This window comes from Heterodontus francisci, chromosome 32, assembly GCF_036365525.1.
Source record: "Heterodontus francisci isolate sHetFra1 chromosome 32, sHetFra1.hap1, whole genome shotgun sequence".
Classification (NCBI taxonomy): Eukaryota; Metazoa; Chordata; class Chondrichthyes; order Heterodontiformes; family Heterodontidae; genus Heterodontus; species Heterodontus francisci.
In genome coordinates, this window is record NC_090402.1 from 7,100,707 (window position 1) to 7,119,450 (window position 18,744).

Sequence of the window (18,744 nt, forward strand, 5' to 3'; positions counted from 1 at the left end):
GGCAACAAATGCTGGCCTTGCCAGCGACTCCCACATTCCATGAAAAAATATTTTTAAAATTTGGAGGATTGTACATTTCCACTCAAGTACAATCTGCCACAACTCTATACAATTCCCTGAACGTAAAAATAAGAAATTCATACCTGTCTAGCACCTGCTGACGTCTTTCCTGGATGTCATCTGCTGAATCTAGAACTTTTACTCCACTGGAATCCATTTTCTGTTACAGGCATAAAAGCAAACGTTAGATTTATTGCCAACTGATCCTTATGAAAACATTTAACTCAGAAAGCTTGTTCATTTTAAATAAAGTGTATTCATCTTAATATTTTAAAACTAAACATTTGATTCTGTACTCCAGTAATTAAAGCTATTTCTGCTAGCAATATTGATACTAATCAAAAAGGGCCAGTACATAGTCTTTAAACTATGATAAATTATTCGTAAATAGAAAGCATTGAAATTCAAGATCTTCCATAAGTAGACAAAGCTTCAGGGCCATGATGTTGCTAATGAGCACACAGACATGCAAACAGGCCTTATAATATGGACAATCATTACTGATGCACTTCAGACCTTTTTGGTACCAACTTTCCAACACTGGCGATTGAAGCACCAAAAATGCCTGCCTCTAAACTACAAGGCAGCAAATTAGTACAGCTGTCCTAAAAGCATTCTTAGAAATGCTTAAGGAATTTATCATCAGCAGAACTGCGAGACTGAGTTATAGTTTAAAAGAACAAATAAACTTGCATTTAAGTAGCACTTTTCATAATCTCAGAACATTCCAGTGCACTGTGCAACCAATAAATTATTCTTGAAGTATAGTCACTGTTATTACCTAGACAAATTCACTGGTAACTTGAAGACACGATCAAACTTACTTGTTATTATACAACACGCCTATGGCGTGATAGAGGCGACGTGACTTAGAGTAATGAAAATAGTGACACCTGAAGGTATCTGACATTCTGTCACCAATAGTACAGTACAAGCTTTCTTACCAAAAAAAAAACACATACAAGTGATGTCTTAATCCTAGGATTAACTGTTCATTTTAATTTTAGTTGCTAATGCTCTGCATTAGTCTTCAGAATACATTGTGCCCCCATTTTAGTCTCGATATATCAGTTATAGTCTTGGGGGGGCAAATTGGCGAAAAATTATCAAATTTTTTGGGAGAAAACTTAAATTTCAAAACAATATTTTTACTATAACTCAAAACACTGAAATGTTGAGAAATAAGAAACGGGTGCTTCAACAGTGGTTGAGACTATGCATCAATTTTAAGCTTCTGTTCCAAAATTGTGAACTAACCAGTGTTCTTTCAGTCCTAGATAAATTTTAATTTTAGTCTGGAAATACAATCATTTTAATCAACGCTTATTTTCTTCCTCATTCAAGTTGATGAAAAAAAAACTGCTGCGCACAACTTACTGTAATAAACATTTGGCAATAAATTAAAAGCAGTACCGTAATTCCAAAGGGAAAGGCAGAGGGTGGGTAAAAGTTGTTCAATAACTGCAGTTCAGTTTATAGTATGTCAAAATTATTGGTTTATAACAATCCATTTAAACTTATATTAAAACTTATATTAAGTGCATGGCTTTATTTTAGTTTGCTGCAGTTTTTCTTCTTCGTTCCCATGTTCCAAGGGCAGTCAGCAAGGCAGATATGCTGATGACCAGTGTGTTGCAAATGACATGGTCAAGGAGTTACATTCCCCAATGATTTATTTTGCCTTTCCAAACAGAAAGCATCATTAGCACAGGCAAGATTTCTCCATAACCATGAGCAGTATGCAGAGCGAAGTTAATTCTCAGTGCAAAGGGCAAATCTTGTATAATTAAGCATCCAAATCAAGAAATCTAACCAGTAGCTAGAACATAACTACCTCATAGTTGACAATTCTATCTTGTGCTACTTTGCAATCTATTCTCCCTTCTCAGTTAAGTAGCCTGCTAACACTCGCCCTCCAGGCTGACATACGAAGAATGAGCAAATTACTGGAGGACTGCCAGCACCCATGGAACTATATCCCAGCAACAGACAGTGAGAGGAGTAAAAGGAGGGAGGAAATTGAAAAAAAAGAGCAATTAAAATAAAAGCCTTTTGAAATTCAAAATCCTATGGCAGCTTTCACAAGACTAAGAATGATGGGCTCTAGATTCCAGATATACTTGTCCCAAGAATATACTCGAAAGCAGCCAGCTAACCAATGACACAACTGCAAAAATCAGTAAGTGCAGCCATTTCACAGAGGCTTACAAATGTTCACTAGTAACTGAACCATCATTAAATGCTCCTACTTAGTTGAATGAAAAGCTGAAAATGGGTAGATCTCGACTACTTCCACAAAGCAGAATAATTATGTTTAGTTGGGGGTGTTCATGTTGAGCTTCCTCCCCACCCCTAAAACTGCACAACCATGAAGAATATGTAGAATTCAGCAGCCAATATGAAAAGTTTTGAATACTGTAATTGGGAGACTAGGAAAATTATTTTTGTGAAAGGATCAGATCAAAGGGGAGTATCTAAGGTTGCATTTACATTGCACACTGCTAACTGACAGCAAATCACACCGCAATAAGGAATTTATAGTTAAAGTTTGAGACTCCCTAGATTCTGGACGGCCCAATTTCTAGTCAGAGGGGTTATAGTACACACTGCTGCCACAGTTCGTCGGTGGTGGAGGGAGTGAATGTTTAAAGGTGGTGGATAGGGTGCTGATCAAGCAGGCTGCTTTGTCCTGGATGGTGTTGAGCTTCCGGAGTGTTGTTGAAGCCGCATTCCCAGGAAAGTGGAGTGTATTCCATTACACTCCTGACTTGTGCCTTGTAGATAGTGGACAGGCTTTGGAGAGACAGGTGTGAGTTACTCACCACAGAATTCCCAGCCTCTGACCTGTTCTTGTAGCCACAGTATTTATGTGGCTGCTCCAGTTCAGTTTCTGGTCAATGGTAACTCCCCCCAGGATGTTGATAGTGGGGGATTCAGTGCTGGTAATGCTGTTGAATGTCAAGGGAGATGGTTAGATTCTCTCTTGTTGGAGATGGTCATTGCCTGGCACTTGTGTGGCGTGAATGTTACTTGCCACTTATCAGTCACGTCTGAATGTTGTCCAGGACTTGCTGCATATAGACATTGACTGCTTCATTATCTGAGTAGTTGCGAATGGTAGTGAAAATCCCTACTTCTGACCTTATGAGGAAGAGGAGGTCATTGATGAAGCAGTTGAAGATGATTGGGCCTAGGAGACTACCCTGAGAAACTACTGCAGCAATGTCTTGGGACAGAGATAAATTGGCCTCCAACAACCACAACCATCTTCCTTTGTGCTGGGTATGACTTCAACCAGTGGAAAGTTTTCCCCAATTCCCACTGACTTCAATTTGGCTAGGGCTCCTTGCTGCCACACTCAAATGCTGACATGGCATCAAGGACAATCACTCTCACCTTGAGTTCAGCTCTTTTGTCCATGTTTGGACCATGGCTGTAATGGAGGTCTGGAGCAGAGTGGCCCTGGCAGAACCCAAAATGTGCATCGGTGAGCAGGTCGTTGCTGTTTAAGCGGCACTTGATAACACTGTCGATGACACCTTCCATCACTTTGCTGATGATGGGGAGTAGATTGATGGGGCAGTAGCTGGCCAGATTAGATTTGTCCTGCTTTTTGTAGGACGTACCTGGGCAATTTTCCACATTGTCGGGTAGATACCAGTGTTGCAGCTGTACTAGAACAGCTTGGCTAGGGGCGCAGCTAGTTCTGCAGCACATGTCTTCAGTACCACAGCCAGGATGTTTTCAGGACCCATAGCTTTTGCAGCATCCAGTACCTTCAGCCGTTTCTTGATAACACGTGGAATGAATTGACTAAGCTGAAGACGGCATCTGTGATGCTGGGAACCTCAGCAGGAGGCAAGATGGATCCTCCACTCAGCACTTCTGGCTGAAGATGGTCGCAAATGCCTCAGCCTTTTCTTTTGCACTGATGTGCTGGGCTCCTCCATCACTAAAGATGGGGATATTTGTAGAGCCTCCTTCTCCAGTTAGTTGTTTAATTGCCACCACCATTCACGACTGGATGTGGTACGACTAGAGCTTTGATCAGATCTGTTGGGTTGTGGGATCGCTTATCTATTGCATGCTGCTTCTGCTGTTTGGCATCCAGGTAGTCTTGTGTTGTAACTTCACCAGGTTGACACTTCATTTTTAATTATACCCGGTTGTGCTCCTGGCATACGCTCCTGCACTCTACTGAACCAGGGTTGATCCCCTGGCTTGATGGCAATGGTAGAGTAAGGGATATTCCTGGTCACCATACTTCAGGAAGGTTGTGAAGACATTAGCAAGGGGGCAGAAAAGATGTATAAGTATGGTTCCAAAAATGAGGAACTTCAGTTAAGTGAATAGACTGGTGAAGCTGGGACTGTTCTCCTTGGAAAAGATTAAGAGGCGATTTGATACAGGTTTTCAAAATCATGAGCGGTCTGGACACAGTAGATACGGAGAAACTGTTCCCATTGGCAGAAGGATCCAGAACCAGAGGACACCGATCTAAGGTGACTAGGAAAAAAAGTAATGGCGACATGAGGAAAAACATTTTTTTTTTATATAAACACAGCAAGTGCTTAGGATCTGGAATGCACTGCCGGAGGGTGTGGTGGAGGCAGTTTCAAATCGAGGCCTTCAAAAGAGAATTGGATAATTATATGAAGAGAAAAGATTTGCAGGGCCACAGTGAAAAGGTAGGGGAGTGGGACCAGACGAGTTGCTCCTGCAGAGAGCCAGCATGGATGCAACAGGCCAAACGGCCTCCATCTGTGCTGTAACCATTCTATAATTTACTGTACCAAATGTTATCCCTATTTTTAAAAAAGGAAACATGATGAATGGAAATTAGTACTGCAGTCTCCATCCCTCCAGAATACAGAAATAGGCTGTCATTTTGGTTTACATGTTCTGCAGTTTAGCACTTTTTAACCTAATGTCTATTGCAACAGATAACCCTCTTTGTTGTTCTTAATCTTCTATCTGAATCCATTCAATACAGTAAAGCCTAGTCAGAAGCATTAGTCATTGTGCGCAGAAGTCTATTCTTATTTGATTAAAGACAGTACAATTTCATATTTTTTTTTAATTTTCAGAAGAGCCAACAAACTGGATTCACAATCCCCCAGAACTAGTCACAACATTTGCCAAACATTACATGCAATGATCCTGTGGCAGTTTTCCCTCCGCAAACAAAAATATGGCCCCACATAACTTATGTGAGCAAGTGGAAAATTGCAGATTGGGTATACTTGTTCTGAGAGACAGCCAGCAATAAATTCCACTAAAATAAATGGAAGGTCACAGACCTGAAATGTTAACTCGGTTTCTTTCTCCACAGATGCTACCAGGCCCTGCTGTTTATTTCCAGCACTCTGTTTTTAGAAACATAGAAAATAGGAGCAGGAGTAGGCCATTTGGCCCTTCGAGCCTGCTCCGCCATTCATTATGATCATGGCTGACCATCCACTCAGTAGCCTGTTCCAGCTTTTGCCCCATACCCTTTGATCCCTTTAGACCCAAGAGCTATATCTAACCCCTTTTTGAAAACATTCAATGTTTTGGCCTCAACCGCTTTCTGTGATAGTGAATTCCACAGGCTCACCACTCTCTGGGTGAAGAAATTTCTCCACACCTCAGTCCTGAAAGGTTTACCCCGGATCCTTGGACTATGACCCCTGGTTCTGGACTCCCCCACCATCGGGAACATCCTTCCTTCATCTACCCTGTCAAAGTCCTGTTAGAATTTTATAAGTTTCTATGAGATCCCCCACCCCACCCCCCCCCCCCCTCGCTCTTCTGAACTCCAGCGAATATAATCCTAACTGACTCAACCTCTCCTCATATGTCAGTCCTGCCATCCCAGGAATGAGTCTGGTAAACCTTCACTGCACTCCCTCTATAGCAAGAACATCCTTCCTCAGATAAAGAGACCAAAACTGCACACAATATTCCAGGTGTGGCCTCACCAAGGCCCTGTATAATTGAAGCAAGACATCCCTGCTTCTGTACTTGAATCCTTTCGCTATGAACGCCAACATACCATTTGCCTTTTTCACTTACCTGCATGCTTACCTTCAGCGACTGGTGTACGAGAACACCCAGGTCTTGTTGCATATTCCCCTCTCTGTTTATAGCCCTTCAGATAATAATCTGCCTTCCTGTTTTTGCTACCAAAGTGGATAACCTCACATTTATCCATATTATATTGCATCTGCCATGCATTAGCCCACTCACTCAACTTGTCCAAATCACCCTGAAGCCTCTCTGCATCCTCTTCACAACTCACCACCCACCCACCCAGTTTTGTCATCTGCAAATTTGGAGATATTACATTTAGTTCCCTCATCTAAATCATTAAATGTATATTGTGAATAGCTGGGGTCCTAGCACCGATCCCTGCAGTACCCCACTAGTCACTGCCTGCCATTCGGTAAAAGACCCATTTATCCCTACTCTTTGTTTCCTGTCTACCAACCAATTTTCTATCCATCGCAATACACTACCCCCAATCCCATGCGCTTTAATTTTACATGCTAATCTCTTATGTGGGACTTTGTCAAAAGCCTTCTGAAAGTCCAAATAAACCACATCCACTGGCTCCCCCTCATCAACTCTACTGGTTACATCCTCGAAGAATTCTAGTAGATTTGTCAAACATGATTTCCCTTTCGTAAAGCCATGCTGACTCTGTCCGATTCTACCACTGTTCTCCAAGTGCTCTGCTATAAAATCTTTGATAACGGACTCTAGAATTTCCCCCACTACTGACATCAGGCTGACTGGTCTATAATTCCCTGCTTTCTCTCTACCTCCCTTTTTAAATAATTAGGTTACATTAGCTACCCTCCAATGTGTAGGAACTGTTCCAGAGTCTATAGAATCTTGGAACATGACCACCAATGCATCCACTATTTCTAGGGCCACTTCCTTAAGTACTCAGGGACGCATACCATCAGGCCCTGGGGACTTATCGGCCTTCAAGCCCATCAATTTCCCCAACATTATTTCTCTACTAATACTGATTTCTTTCAGTTCCTCTCTCTCACTAAGCCCTGTGTTCCACAACATTTATTATTTATAATAAATTCCACAGTCTCAAGTTTGCTCATCAGGGTGAGGCAGATGAGGCTGCCAGTTATTCCAAAACCATCACATTATAAGCTATGTTATTTTAAAAGTTACCTTATTCATTTACTGTAGAAGCTGAGGTGCCAGATAATCAAAAATTCTAGTTAACCAAGAGTTGTATTTACCAAGGCAATACACTACAATAGTTTTAATTTTAAGAGAAATTATTACAAAGTACAAGAAGATGCACAACTGCACTGCCACTAAGATTGGCCATTGTAAATTGCCCCTAGTGTAGGTAGGAGAATGGTAGGGAATATGGGATTAATGTAGGAGGGGATGTGGTAGGGAATATGGGATTAATGTAGGAGGGGATGTGGTAGGGAATATGGGATTAATGTAGGATTAGTATAAATGGGTGGTTGATGGTCAGCACAGACTCGGTGGGCCGAAGGGCCTGTTTCAGTGCTGTATCTCTCTATGACGCTAAGATAACTATCGGTAGCATCACTAACTAATGCTGAGAACAATCAACCGCACTCAGGAAAACTCGGCCCAGGAAAGCTTTGGGAGATGTCCAGTTACTACAATCAAGACTTGTTTAGGGAGATTTTGGAAATTCAGGATAATAGAGCTTGCTGGTTGGTAAAGTGTCAGATACCAAAGCTTTTACTGTATCTTTTTTTTGTTTCTCTTTTTATTTTAGAATACATTATATTGCATATCTGCAAACAAAAATTGCAACCCCTTTACAGGACAAGTTTTGCGTATTTAAACAGTTACACTACAGTGCTCCCAGTCAGCATTTCTGCTATCAGTTGATGTAAGCAGGATTTGTACTGCATTGCTAAACCCAGCAGAGATGGCTGAAATGACAAATTATGCTCACTGTCAGTGCTACAACATCAAACATATCTCTCCTTTCTTCCTCTTTCCAAAGTAGTGTATAGAAACACTGACATTTTACAAAATGGACTTTAAAGGACAGTTCCAACAGAAGGCCCTGAAATATCTTTTCTCCCCATATCTGAAAAATATAGTATTAACTTTAAAAAGCATTTTACACTACCCATAAATATGAAAAGCTATTGTAATAGCTTTCCTAGAACCTATAATCCTTTAATAAAGCTAAAACGTTACAGAAACTAGTCTCCAAAATACACAGTCCTCTGCTTTTAACGTCAAAACAGGCCACTTGCTGATGCACATCACAAATAAATGCTGCATTCCAACCAATTGGTTGACAACTGCAGCATACCACACATTAACAGCAAATTACACCATGCAGTGTGTGGAGATCAGCCACTCCCATTCCATTCTGGTCCAGCCTGATAACACAAACCAGCTGCTTGCCAGAAGGTTCCACCCAGCATGATTACACATCACCAGAACTTTCAAACAAGCACCAAGACGTAGCTTGGCTGGTGGTGAGAAGGGCCCTCCCCGTCAGATCCTTCATGCACACCCGAAGTCTCGCCCCCTCCGCACAGTGCCCCCGCGTTGGGAAGAGACGGTCGCCCACCTCCTCCTGGAATGTGCCTTTGCAAAGCAGGTGTGGAAAGAGATGCAGTGGTTTTTGTCAAGGTTCATCCCAAGCAGCTCTGTAACACAGGAGTCTGTGCTCTACGGGCTGTTCCCAGGGACGCACACCGAGACAAACATCAACTGCTGCTGGAGGGCCATCAATTCGGTGAAAGACGCCCTTTGGTCTGCCCGAAACTTGCTGGTCTTCCAGCGCAAAGAGTTGTCCACCACCGAATGTTGCAGACTGGCACATTCCAAGGTCCAGGACTACGTGCTGAGGGACGCACTAAAGCTTGGGGCAGCCGCAGCAAAGGCTCAATGGGGAAAGACCACAGTGTAAGGTTCCCCCACCAAGCTGGACTGAGGGGCTGGATCCATGGGAAACCCCTTGAACTGTATCGTTAATATTCTGAATTGCTGTAAATGTAAAACTGTAATTGACATGACAATTGTGAAACGGAAGGGTTGGGAAGAAACTCATGACAGTATTGAAGGAAACTGATCTCCCTTGCAATATTTGTATTTTTTGGTGCTGTTTGGAAACTGTTTGGCAATGTAATTTTTACAGATTTTTATGAATAAAGTATATTTTGGAAATAAAAAAAAAAGATTACACTACAAAAGTACTCCAACTAAAAGCTAAAGCCAGGATACACCAATCATTTTAGTAAAATACAATTACTTCTCCCAACCTCATTATCAGAAGGTTATTTTAATTTATTATGACTATGAATCAGATAACCAGCATATGCCGTGATGGTGGTCTGCCCAAGGGCAGGTCCTCTGTTCTTTTTCTCCACCCAGGAGACATGAGCATGACCAGGGAAGAGAGTATATGAGGTGGTTTCCCATTGCCTTCCTCAGATCGGAATAGGGATTGAACCTGCGCTGTCGACGTTGTTCTGAACCACACACACACTAGCCATGTAGCCAACTGAGCCACCCAGTCCCCATAGGTGACAGTACAATACTGTAATTAATGCTGTAACAGGAGGCAGCATTTAGCCCCTCAAACTTATTTCACCATTCAATGAGATCATGCCTGATCTGCAACCTGACTCCATGCCTTTACCCCATATCCCGTAATACCTTTGGTTAACAAAGACTTATCAATCTCAGATTTAAAAGTAACAATTAATCTATCAACTGCCATCTGTGAAACAGAGTTGAAGTGTTTCCTAATTTCACTCCTGAAAGGGCTGGTTCAAATTTTTAGGTTATGTCCCCTAGTCCTAGACTCCCCAAACAGCAGAAAATAGGGTAGATTGGGAGAAATTATCAGTTCCCCTTAATATCTTGCTCCAATCTTAAATCTTTTCATTCCCACAAAGAAGACTTCATTACGGTTATATTAAGGTTGACAATAGAATGAAGAAAAAGATAAAACCATACAATCACATTTTATCACTAAAATGACTGGTATGACACAGCAATAATGGGCGGCACAGTGGCGCAGTGGTTAGTACCACAGTCTCACAGCTCCAGCGACCCGGGTTCAATTCTGGGTACTGCCTGTGCGGAGTTTGCAAGTTCTCCCTGTGACCGCGTGTCGAAGACTTCTTAAAGTAGTCAACTTTTTTTCCACGCTAAAGAAAAAAATCCACTTAGAACAACACTGCTCAAAAGTATCACTTTCACACTTAAGGTGAACACCATTCTCTTAAACCACTAATAATCCTGTTACTGGCAAATTTCTGCCATTTTCAATAAGATGCAAATATTGGTCAGAATAGCATTTCCATGAAATTTCATTATTTAAAATGATTAAAAACACTTGCAACAAGATCTTCCATAAGGATTTAAGGTTCCTCCCTGCTTCAGGTCAAATCAAGTTCACAAGTATAATAACAGTACCTAAAAATAGATCTGGGGGGAAAATTCAAAAGGGTGAGGAGAAGAGGAGAAAGTGAGGGAGAAGGGAACAGAGTGTTGGGAGGACGATGACACAATCTCCCTCTCCAATTATGCTCACATTCTTTTCAAACCACGTTAACCAAGGGTAAGCTGTACAGGGGCTGCAACATCCTCCCACTGAGGGGAGGAGAAAAGAAAAACAAAAGCCAGAAAAGGCAGTCCAGCCTGGATCATAATTCATGTTTCTTGGTGTATGGCCTGAATATTGGAACTTTGGATAGAAGTCTGGGAGGAGACCATCTACCTGCCTTTTGTTGTCTACAGGACAGTGATAAAATATTTTCTCAAAAATTAAAAATATGAATTTAAAAAACTGTTCAATTTGAAGACTGACAATGCAAATTGGCTCAACAGCTTAAAACTAATCAAGCCAAGTGGGTGTGGGACTGCCCCAGTGGACTGGAATATATTCCACTACTGACTAAATTGCTCTCACATACGTAGACAGCATTTTGTCCAAGTCCTTCGCTAATAAGATTAAAAGTTAGCATGACATGCTATAAATCAGACGGTGATCCTATTTATTTTACATGGCAGGAGACAACATTTAGTTCCTGAATGCTGTCAGTCCATGTCAACTACCACTGAACAGTCTAGTTCTGTATCCTTGAATTGATTTCAGATCGCAGAATCAGAAGAATGTTTTGGAGATAATAAATCCTCCATTTTTTTTTTTAAATCACCCTTCTTTCCTGAGATACTTAATCGCAGCACAGACCAAGGATTAAATATAGATCCTTCTTTATTTCATTAGTAGTACACATACCAGCTGACCATCTTTTGTCCTAAAAGCTAAAACAAATTAGTAGCCAATAACTGCCACATTAGACTGTGGGGGCTATGCTTCCATATAAAAAGGTAATTTAATTCATTCTTAAATGGAACTTCTATATTATCCACAAGACATGAAACAAATTGAAACTCATACTAAAAGATAAGCTTTTTTGAACATATTTAAGGCCTTTTGGTAAAGTTGAACTCTGTTACAAGTAAGAAATCTGACACATTGCTGTTACATGGAAACTGACCATTTGAAAAATATATTAGTCAGCTGCCAAAGCTCAAGGGGGACCGAATTCCAATGGAGAATTTATCTGCCACAAATAGTAAATAGTTAAGGAAAGACAGTCAGAAGGAAAGTTCGAACAGCAAATAGGGACCAAAGTGTGGTTCCAAATTACTAATGAAATCAGTTATGCCAGTCACATCAAGAAAACTGGTGAATGTCAAACATGCTACCATGCATCATCCAATATATTGCACTCAGTCAAATTACTGCTACAACATATAGTACACATCAATAAGTAAATGCAGGCAGTTACACTGCACATGTTTCACACAAACAATACCTGCAGTTTGGTTTTGCGGAATGACGCCATGTCGGATGGTGCTGTTTGATAAATACAATATATGCTAAATAATGGCAGAGGAATTCAGACAAAAGCAAATCCTATTGAAAAGTCAAATATTGCACCAATAAAGTTATTGTCGAATTTTGCATTGCCAAACTTTATATAGAGTTCGTCTTTCTGAACTGCATCTTTAAAATACAACAACTGCCCTCTTCAAATTTTGAAATATTGTCACTGGTATTTAAATAGACACATCTCATTTCACACACCTCTATATCTGAATTAGGAATATAGATTTGCTCAGTTCTGATTTCTCCCATGAACTCTGTCCAGTACAACATGTGTTTATAGTAAAAGTACTTCCATTAAAAAAATTCTCTTCAGTTGTTCTGGTGTTAAAAACTGCATTATGAGCTTTTATAAACAGAAAAAAAAATTTGGATATTCAAAATTATTTCCTACCACCAGAGCTATAATAAAATCTAACCCCACCCTGACCTCATTTGTGCACTGCACAATCTTTCAGTGACGCAGTATACCAAACACATTTACTGCACAATTTGCTTCTAGCTTCCAATTAATTAATCCACTACTATTTCTTCTATAGTCTTCATCAAATCTTAGAGCTATTACTCTAGACTACAAGCATATTCTTACTTTTAAAAAAAAGGACTCAGACAACAATTAGAACCCCTTCAATACAAGATAGCTTTTTTCAAACTTTATCCCACATCATATTAGTATATTATTTGAAATAGAGTTAAAATGTGCCAAATTCTGATGCAGAAGACATTAATTCTGAAACAGAAAACTACATAATTAATAGGCTGTACATTATTTTTAAATTAGCTTTTATGTTTAAAAATCATAAATTGACAAAACATCTACAGCACTATGATTTGCATTTTATAATCACCTGCCGACATTCTTGACACACCACCAGTTGGACTTTTCACCGTTATACAATCTGTAACTGTCATCCTGACTATAAAATATTCCCCTCCCTACATACTTGAGATAACATTTTTTAGATTACACGCAGGCTGCATCAACAACTCAAAAAAGAAATTTTTTTTTTAATAAAGAACATGCGGCTTTTTAAAAAGAAAGTGCTCCTTGTTCATTAATTAATGCAAAGCAAATTCTTTTGAAGGTCTCCTAGTTGATGATTGAATTGAACAAAAAACAGTTTGAACTCTTATTTTTCTTCTACATTCTTATTTTCGACAACTTCCCAAATCTAATCAGAGTAGTCTACCCACCTATGATGCTTCAAAATTAGGTTAACACATTAGTGGCTCATGGTCTCGGGTATGATTGCATTACAACAACTAGATTCATAATATTCAGAACTGATCACTGTGGAATCTCCAACTAGTTAATTTAAACAGCTCTATAAATAGGGATGACAAACTGATGACAATTTGCTTAATCAATAAAAAAATCCAGGAGAACAAAGTAAATGGTGACATAATGTAAAGCATTTTGAAAAAATATTGTATTATTTACTGTAAGGGGAACCTTAGCTGAATTTAAATGCATTCACCTCACATGTAGCCATTCAAGAAAGACTGGAACAATAAACACAAAAATTCAGAAGTCAATTTAACAAAAAAAAGTATATCAACTATGAAAATTTCACAACTCTTGAACATTATTTGTACAGTAATTCATTATCCACAGCCCCCCCTCCCAGCCTTCTGTTCTCAATTTTTGCAAAAGGATCTATGACAATAAAGCTGTTTCCCTTCAGTAATACTAGACTTAAGATCCAACAGGACACGTTACTGGGGGCAGTTTGTAAAGAAAACCAATCACAGAGAAAAATTAACCATTATGTTCTGCAACAGTTGCTAAAATTGCCTTGACAGCTTGTTACTATGGAATAATAATGAATAACCGTCTTCACATCAACCTAATGTCAATTACCATAGAATAAAATTAACCATGTTTTGAATCCTGGTTTTCTGCAATATGGCATTATTTTAATAAAGCACTTTTGGATATCTACCTCCCCACCCCATCTTCTAAAAATAGCCTATCAATTTTCTCTCTTGTTTTTGAAAATGAATGCATATAGTCAACAAAATGCCAATATTTCAATACCTTTCAGCTGGCTATTTCTGTACAGCTTTTTTTTTTGTCCCCAGGTAATTCACAGAGTCTATCTATTACTGTCACGTTCTGCATTCCTCATTCACTCAACCTGCCCTCATTTCTCAACCTATTTTTGAGAGTATTTTTAAACAATATGCATTTTCCCCTTCCCTGGGGTAAAACCCAACATTGAATGACAGAGACTAATGCTCTTGCCCAAAGCAACCTCTGGACTGATTCCTCCCAAAATTGAGATATATTTTTCTCCCAAGTTATGATTTTCTCTGACCTTGCTGCGGTCACAGCCGCAGGAAACCCTCCCCCGCAGCCATTTTAAGGTTCATTGTGGTAGAAAACACCAAAAAATAAACCGGAGAAAAGCTCTATCTGACAGCATTTTAAAAAAAAAAATGTGTTCTACCAGTATCTTTGTACATATCAGAATAACAATGCGTCGTATGAGGAAATATCAACATTTTACGTTCTTCTGATTCTTTTTAAACGTTTATGTTAACAAAAACAATCATAAATACTGTATAATTACAGTCCAAATGCATACATAAAAAATTCCTCCGCTCTCTTCAGACAGGCGTCAACGCCCGAAAACAAAATCGACCTCAACAGAAACCCTTTTACGATACCCACCAAAAAAAACCAAATATTTATATACATATTTTTGAATATTTTACCTCAGTTTGGTCATTATTATATTTTTTTAAACAAAATACACGTACAATTAAAACTGAGGTAAAAATAAATTGTTCTATTTTAAATGAAAAATGCGGCCTTGCCATGGATTATTTGCCGATTTTTCACTCGTCAACTTGTTAAATATATTTCCCGATAAATATATCACATACCAGAGACTACTGGCGGCTTGGTGATCGCTGCAGACTCGAACGACCCGGGCTCGCTCCGGCCTTTTTTACCGGTCGCTGCGGTGATGTCACCGTTCTGCAGCAAGGAAACGAACGGACCCGAACAGCTTCGGCAACTTCCGTCGTTCGGATGCAACAGCAACTTCGGCAAGTTCCGGGCCTCGGTAGGGTGGGGGTGGGGGTGGGGCGACACCAGCTTCGGCAATTCCCGACACTGGTGATCAAATGGCTTCGGGCGTTCGGCCCTAAGCCGTTTCGGAAAACTCCGTCGATCTCCCAGGAAGCCACTTCGGCAGCCCCACCAACAGCTTGCATGGCTGCTGCCATAACATCCTTTTGCTTACATTAATTGCTCTTCAAAATAACTCATTCCACGTGCTGCCTTTTGATGCTTTAGTTTTTATGTGTTCTAGGGATGTGGATGACACTGGCAAGGTTATATTTATTGCCAAGAAAGTTGATGGAACTTCTTAAACTCTTGCAGGTTTTGAGGTGATGGTGGGAAAGTCTCGGATATTGACCCAGTGACAACCTGGGAAAGGTTGGGTTGGAAAGAGGGTTGTACTATGATAAGAGGCTGGGTAAATTGGGCTCATACTCTCGAGTTTAGAAGGATGAGAGGTAATCCTCATTGAAACATACAAGATTCTAAAGGGGCTTGACAGGGTGGACACTCAGATATTGTCTCCCCAGTCTGGGGAATCTAAAACAGGGAACACAGTCTCAGGATAAGGGGCCGATCATTTAGGACTGAGATGAGGAGAAATTCCTTCACTCCAGGATTGTGAACCTTTGGAATTGTCTACATCAGAGTATATTCAAGGCTGAGATAGGCAAATTTTTGGTTTCTCAGGGATCCAATAGAAATTTGGAACGGGCAGGAAAGTGGAATTGAGGCATTGCAGCCATGAACGAGCAGGTTCAAGGGCTCCTATTTTCTACGTTCTTACATTCACGACCTCAGTACATTCCAAAGTGTTTTACAGGCAATGAGGTACTTTTGAAGTGCAGTCCCGATTGTAATGCAGGAAAGGCAGCAGCTAATTTGGGCACAGTAAGACCCCACAAACAGCACATGATGTTAAGATAATCCCTTTTAGTGATCGCAGCTGACCTGTGATGCTGCTTTTAATGGTGCCCCCTCAAAGTTTGCTCTTGCAGAGAGCTGGCACAGACCTGACAGGCTGAATGGCCTTCATCTGGGCTGTAACCATTCTATGATTCTATGATTATGGTTTGTTCACCAGTAACATTCGCGCCACACAAGTGCCAGGCAATGACCATCTCCAACAAGAGAGAATCTAACCGTCTCCCCTTGACATTCAATGGCATTACCATCGCTGAATCCCCCACTATCAACATCCTAAGGGCTACCAATGACCAGAAACTGAACTGGAGTAGCCATATAAATACCGTGGCTACAAGAGCAGGTCAGAGGCTAGGAATCCTGAGGCAAGTAACTCACCTCCTGACTCCCCAAAGCCTGTCCACCATCTACAAGGCACAAGTCAGGGGTGTGATGGAATACTCTCCACTTGCCAGGATGGGTGCAGCTCCAACAACACTCAAGAAGCTCGACACCATCCAGAACAAAGCAGCCCGCTTGATTGGCACCCCATCTACAAAATTCAGTCCCTCCACCACCGACACACAGTGGCAGCAGTGTGTACCATCTACAAGATGCACTGTAGCAATGCACCAAGGCTCCTTAGACAGCACCTTCCAAACCCGCGACCTCTACCAACTAGAAGGACAAGGGCAGAAAATACATGGGAACACCACCACCTGCAAGTTCCCCTCCAAGTCACACACCATCCTGACTTGGAACTATATCGCCGTTCCTTCACTGTCGCTGGGTCAAAATCCTGGAACTCCCTTCCTAACAGTACTGTGGGTATACTTACCCCAAATGGACTGCAGCAGTTCAAGAAGGCAGCTCACCACCACCTTCTCAAGGGCAATTAGGGATGGGCAATAAATGCTGGCCTGGCCAGTGATGCCCACATCCCATGAATGAATGAAAAAAATGTATCCCTAGATCACTTTGCTCTTTGACTCCATTCAGTTTCTTATTTTCTAATTAATGACACAATTGTGCCAAAACTGGTCTCACCAACACTTAAATAAAAGCAAAATACTGCGGATGCTGGAAATCAGAAATAAAAACAAGAAATGCTGGAAATACTCAGCAGGTCTGGCAGCATCTGTGGAGAGAGAAGCAGAGTTAACGTTTCGGTTCAGTGACCCTTCTTCACTTATCTCACCAACACTTAGTTAGATTAGGTCTATGAGGCACCTAACGTTCTGCTTGTTGTAATAAATGTCACACAACGTGACAACACTTCCAACATTGGGTTGTATACAGGCAAATCTTCTTCTGGCTAAACACATTATGAACAAGGAAATCCTAGGGGGAATTCCACTAGTTTGAGGAAAAGTTCCATTTGCTGCTAGTTTTTCAACTCTTTGAAATTGGCTGATGAGGATGTAACATAGTTTGCTCCTATCACAACTACACACTCCCCCAAATTGAATAAATTTTGGCCAGGAAACCAGGGATATCTTCCCTGCTCTTCTTTAAAATAGTGCCATGGTATCTTTTACATTCACCTGAGAAGGAAAACGGAAATCAGGTTAATGTCTCATCTGAAAGACAGCATCTCCAATTGGGTTGAGGAATAAATATTGGCCAACAACCTGGGAGAACTCTCCTGTTCTTCAACAAGTGCCATGCAAATTTTTGTGTGCACCTGAACAGGAAGCCAGACCCCCGTTTAACATAAAAGCAGAATACTGCGGATGCTGGAAATCTGAAATAAAAACAAGAAATGCAGGAACCACTCAGCAGGTCTGGCAACATCTGTGGAAAGAGAAGCAGAGTTAACGTTTCGGGTCAGTGACCCTTCTTCAAAACTGGCAAATATTAGAAATGTAAAAGGTTATAAGCAAGTAAGGCGGGGGTGGGGCAAGAGATAACAAAGGAGAAGGTGTAGATTGGACAAGGCCACACAGCTGACCAAAAGGTCATTGAGCAAAGGCAAACAATATGTTAATGGTGTGTTGAAAGACAAAGCATTAGTACAGATAGGGTGTTAATAGACTGAAGATTGAACAGCAGCAAGAACAAACATGAAAAAAAACAGTGGGTAAGCAAACTGAACAAAGTAAATAAACAAAAAAAAATTGTAAAAAATGTAAAAAGGAATAAAAGAAAAATTAACTAAAAATAAAAGTAAAATGGGGGGCCCGTCATGCTCTGAAATTATTGAGCTCAATGTTCAGTCTGGCAGGCTGTAGTGTGCCTAATCGGTAAATGAGATGCAAATTTCAGGCTTGCGTTGATGTTCACTGGAACACTGCAGCAAGCCCAGGATAGAGATGTGAGCATGAGAGCAGTGGGGAGTGTTAAAATGGCCAGCAACCGGAACCTCAGGGTCCTGCTTGCGGACTGAGCGTTTAACATCTCATCCAAAATACCACAATGCAACACTCCTACAGTACTGCACATGGACATCGGTCTTGATTATGTGCCCAAACTTCTGGAGTTAGCCCTGAGCCCATAACCTCAGAACTCAAAGGCAATAGTCATATCACAGAGCAACAGCTGACACAAATGTTTTTTTTAATTCATTCATGGGATGTGGGCGACGCTGGCCAGGCCAGCATTTATTGCCCATCCCTAATTGCCCTTGAGAAGGTGGTGGTGAGCTGCCTTCTTGAACCGCTGCAGTCCATTTGGGGTAGGTATACCCACAGTGCTGTTAGGAAGGGAGTTCCAGGATTTTGACCCAGCGACAGTGAAGGAACGGCGATATAGTTCCAAGTCAGGATGGTGTGTGACTTGAAGGCGAACTTGC

The 18,744-nt window shown here is 40.9% G+C and overlaps 1 protein-coding gene across 4 annotated transcripts in view; it reads right to left on the minus strand.

Moving 5' to 3' along the window:
- The window catches only part of sptan1 (spectrin alpha, non-erythrocytic 1), a 135,943-nt gene extending 120,990 nt beyond the window's left edge, over positions 1-14,953 (minus strand). For all 4 annotated transcript variants that reach the window (XM_068012118.1, XM_068012115.1, XM_068012117.1 and 1 more), the window contains exons 1-2: positions 14,870-14,953; positions 144-220 (exon numbers count right to left, since the gene is read on the minus strand). In XM_068012118.1, the coding sequence (XP_067868219.1) occupies positions 144-217 (74 nt within the window). In that variant the 5' untranslated portion in view covers positions 218-220; positions 14,870-14,953. The remainder of the gene's footprint in view (positions 1-143; positions 221-14,869) is intronic.
- Positions 14,954-18,744: the final 3,791 nt, after the last annotated feature.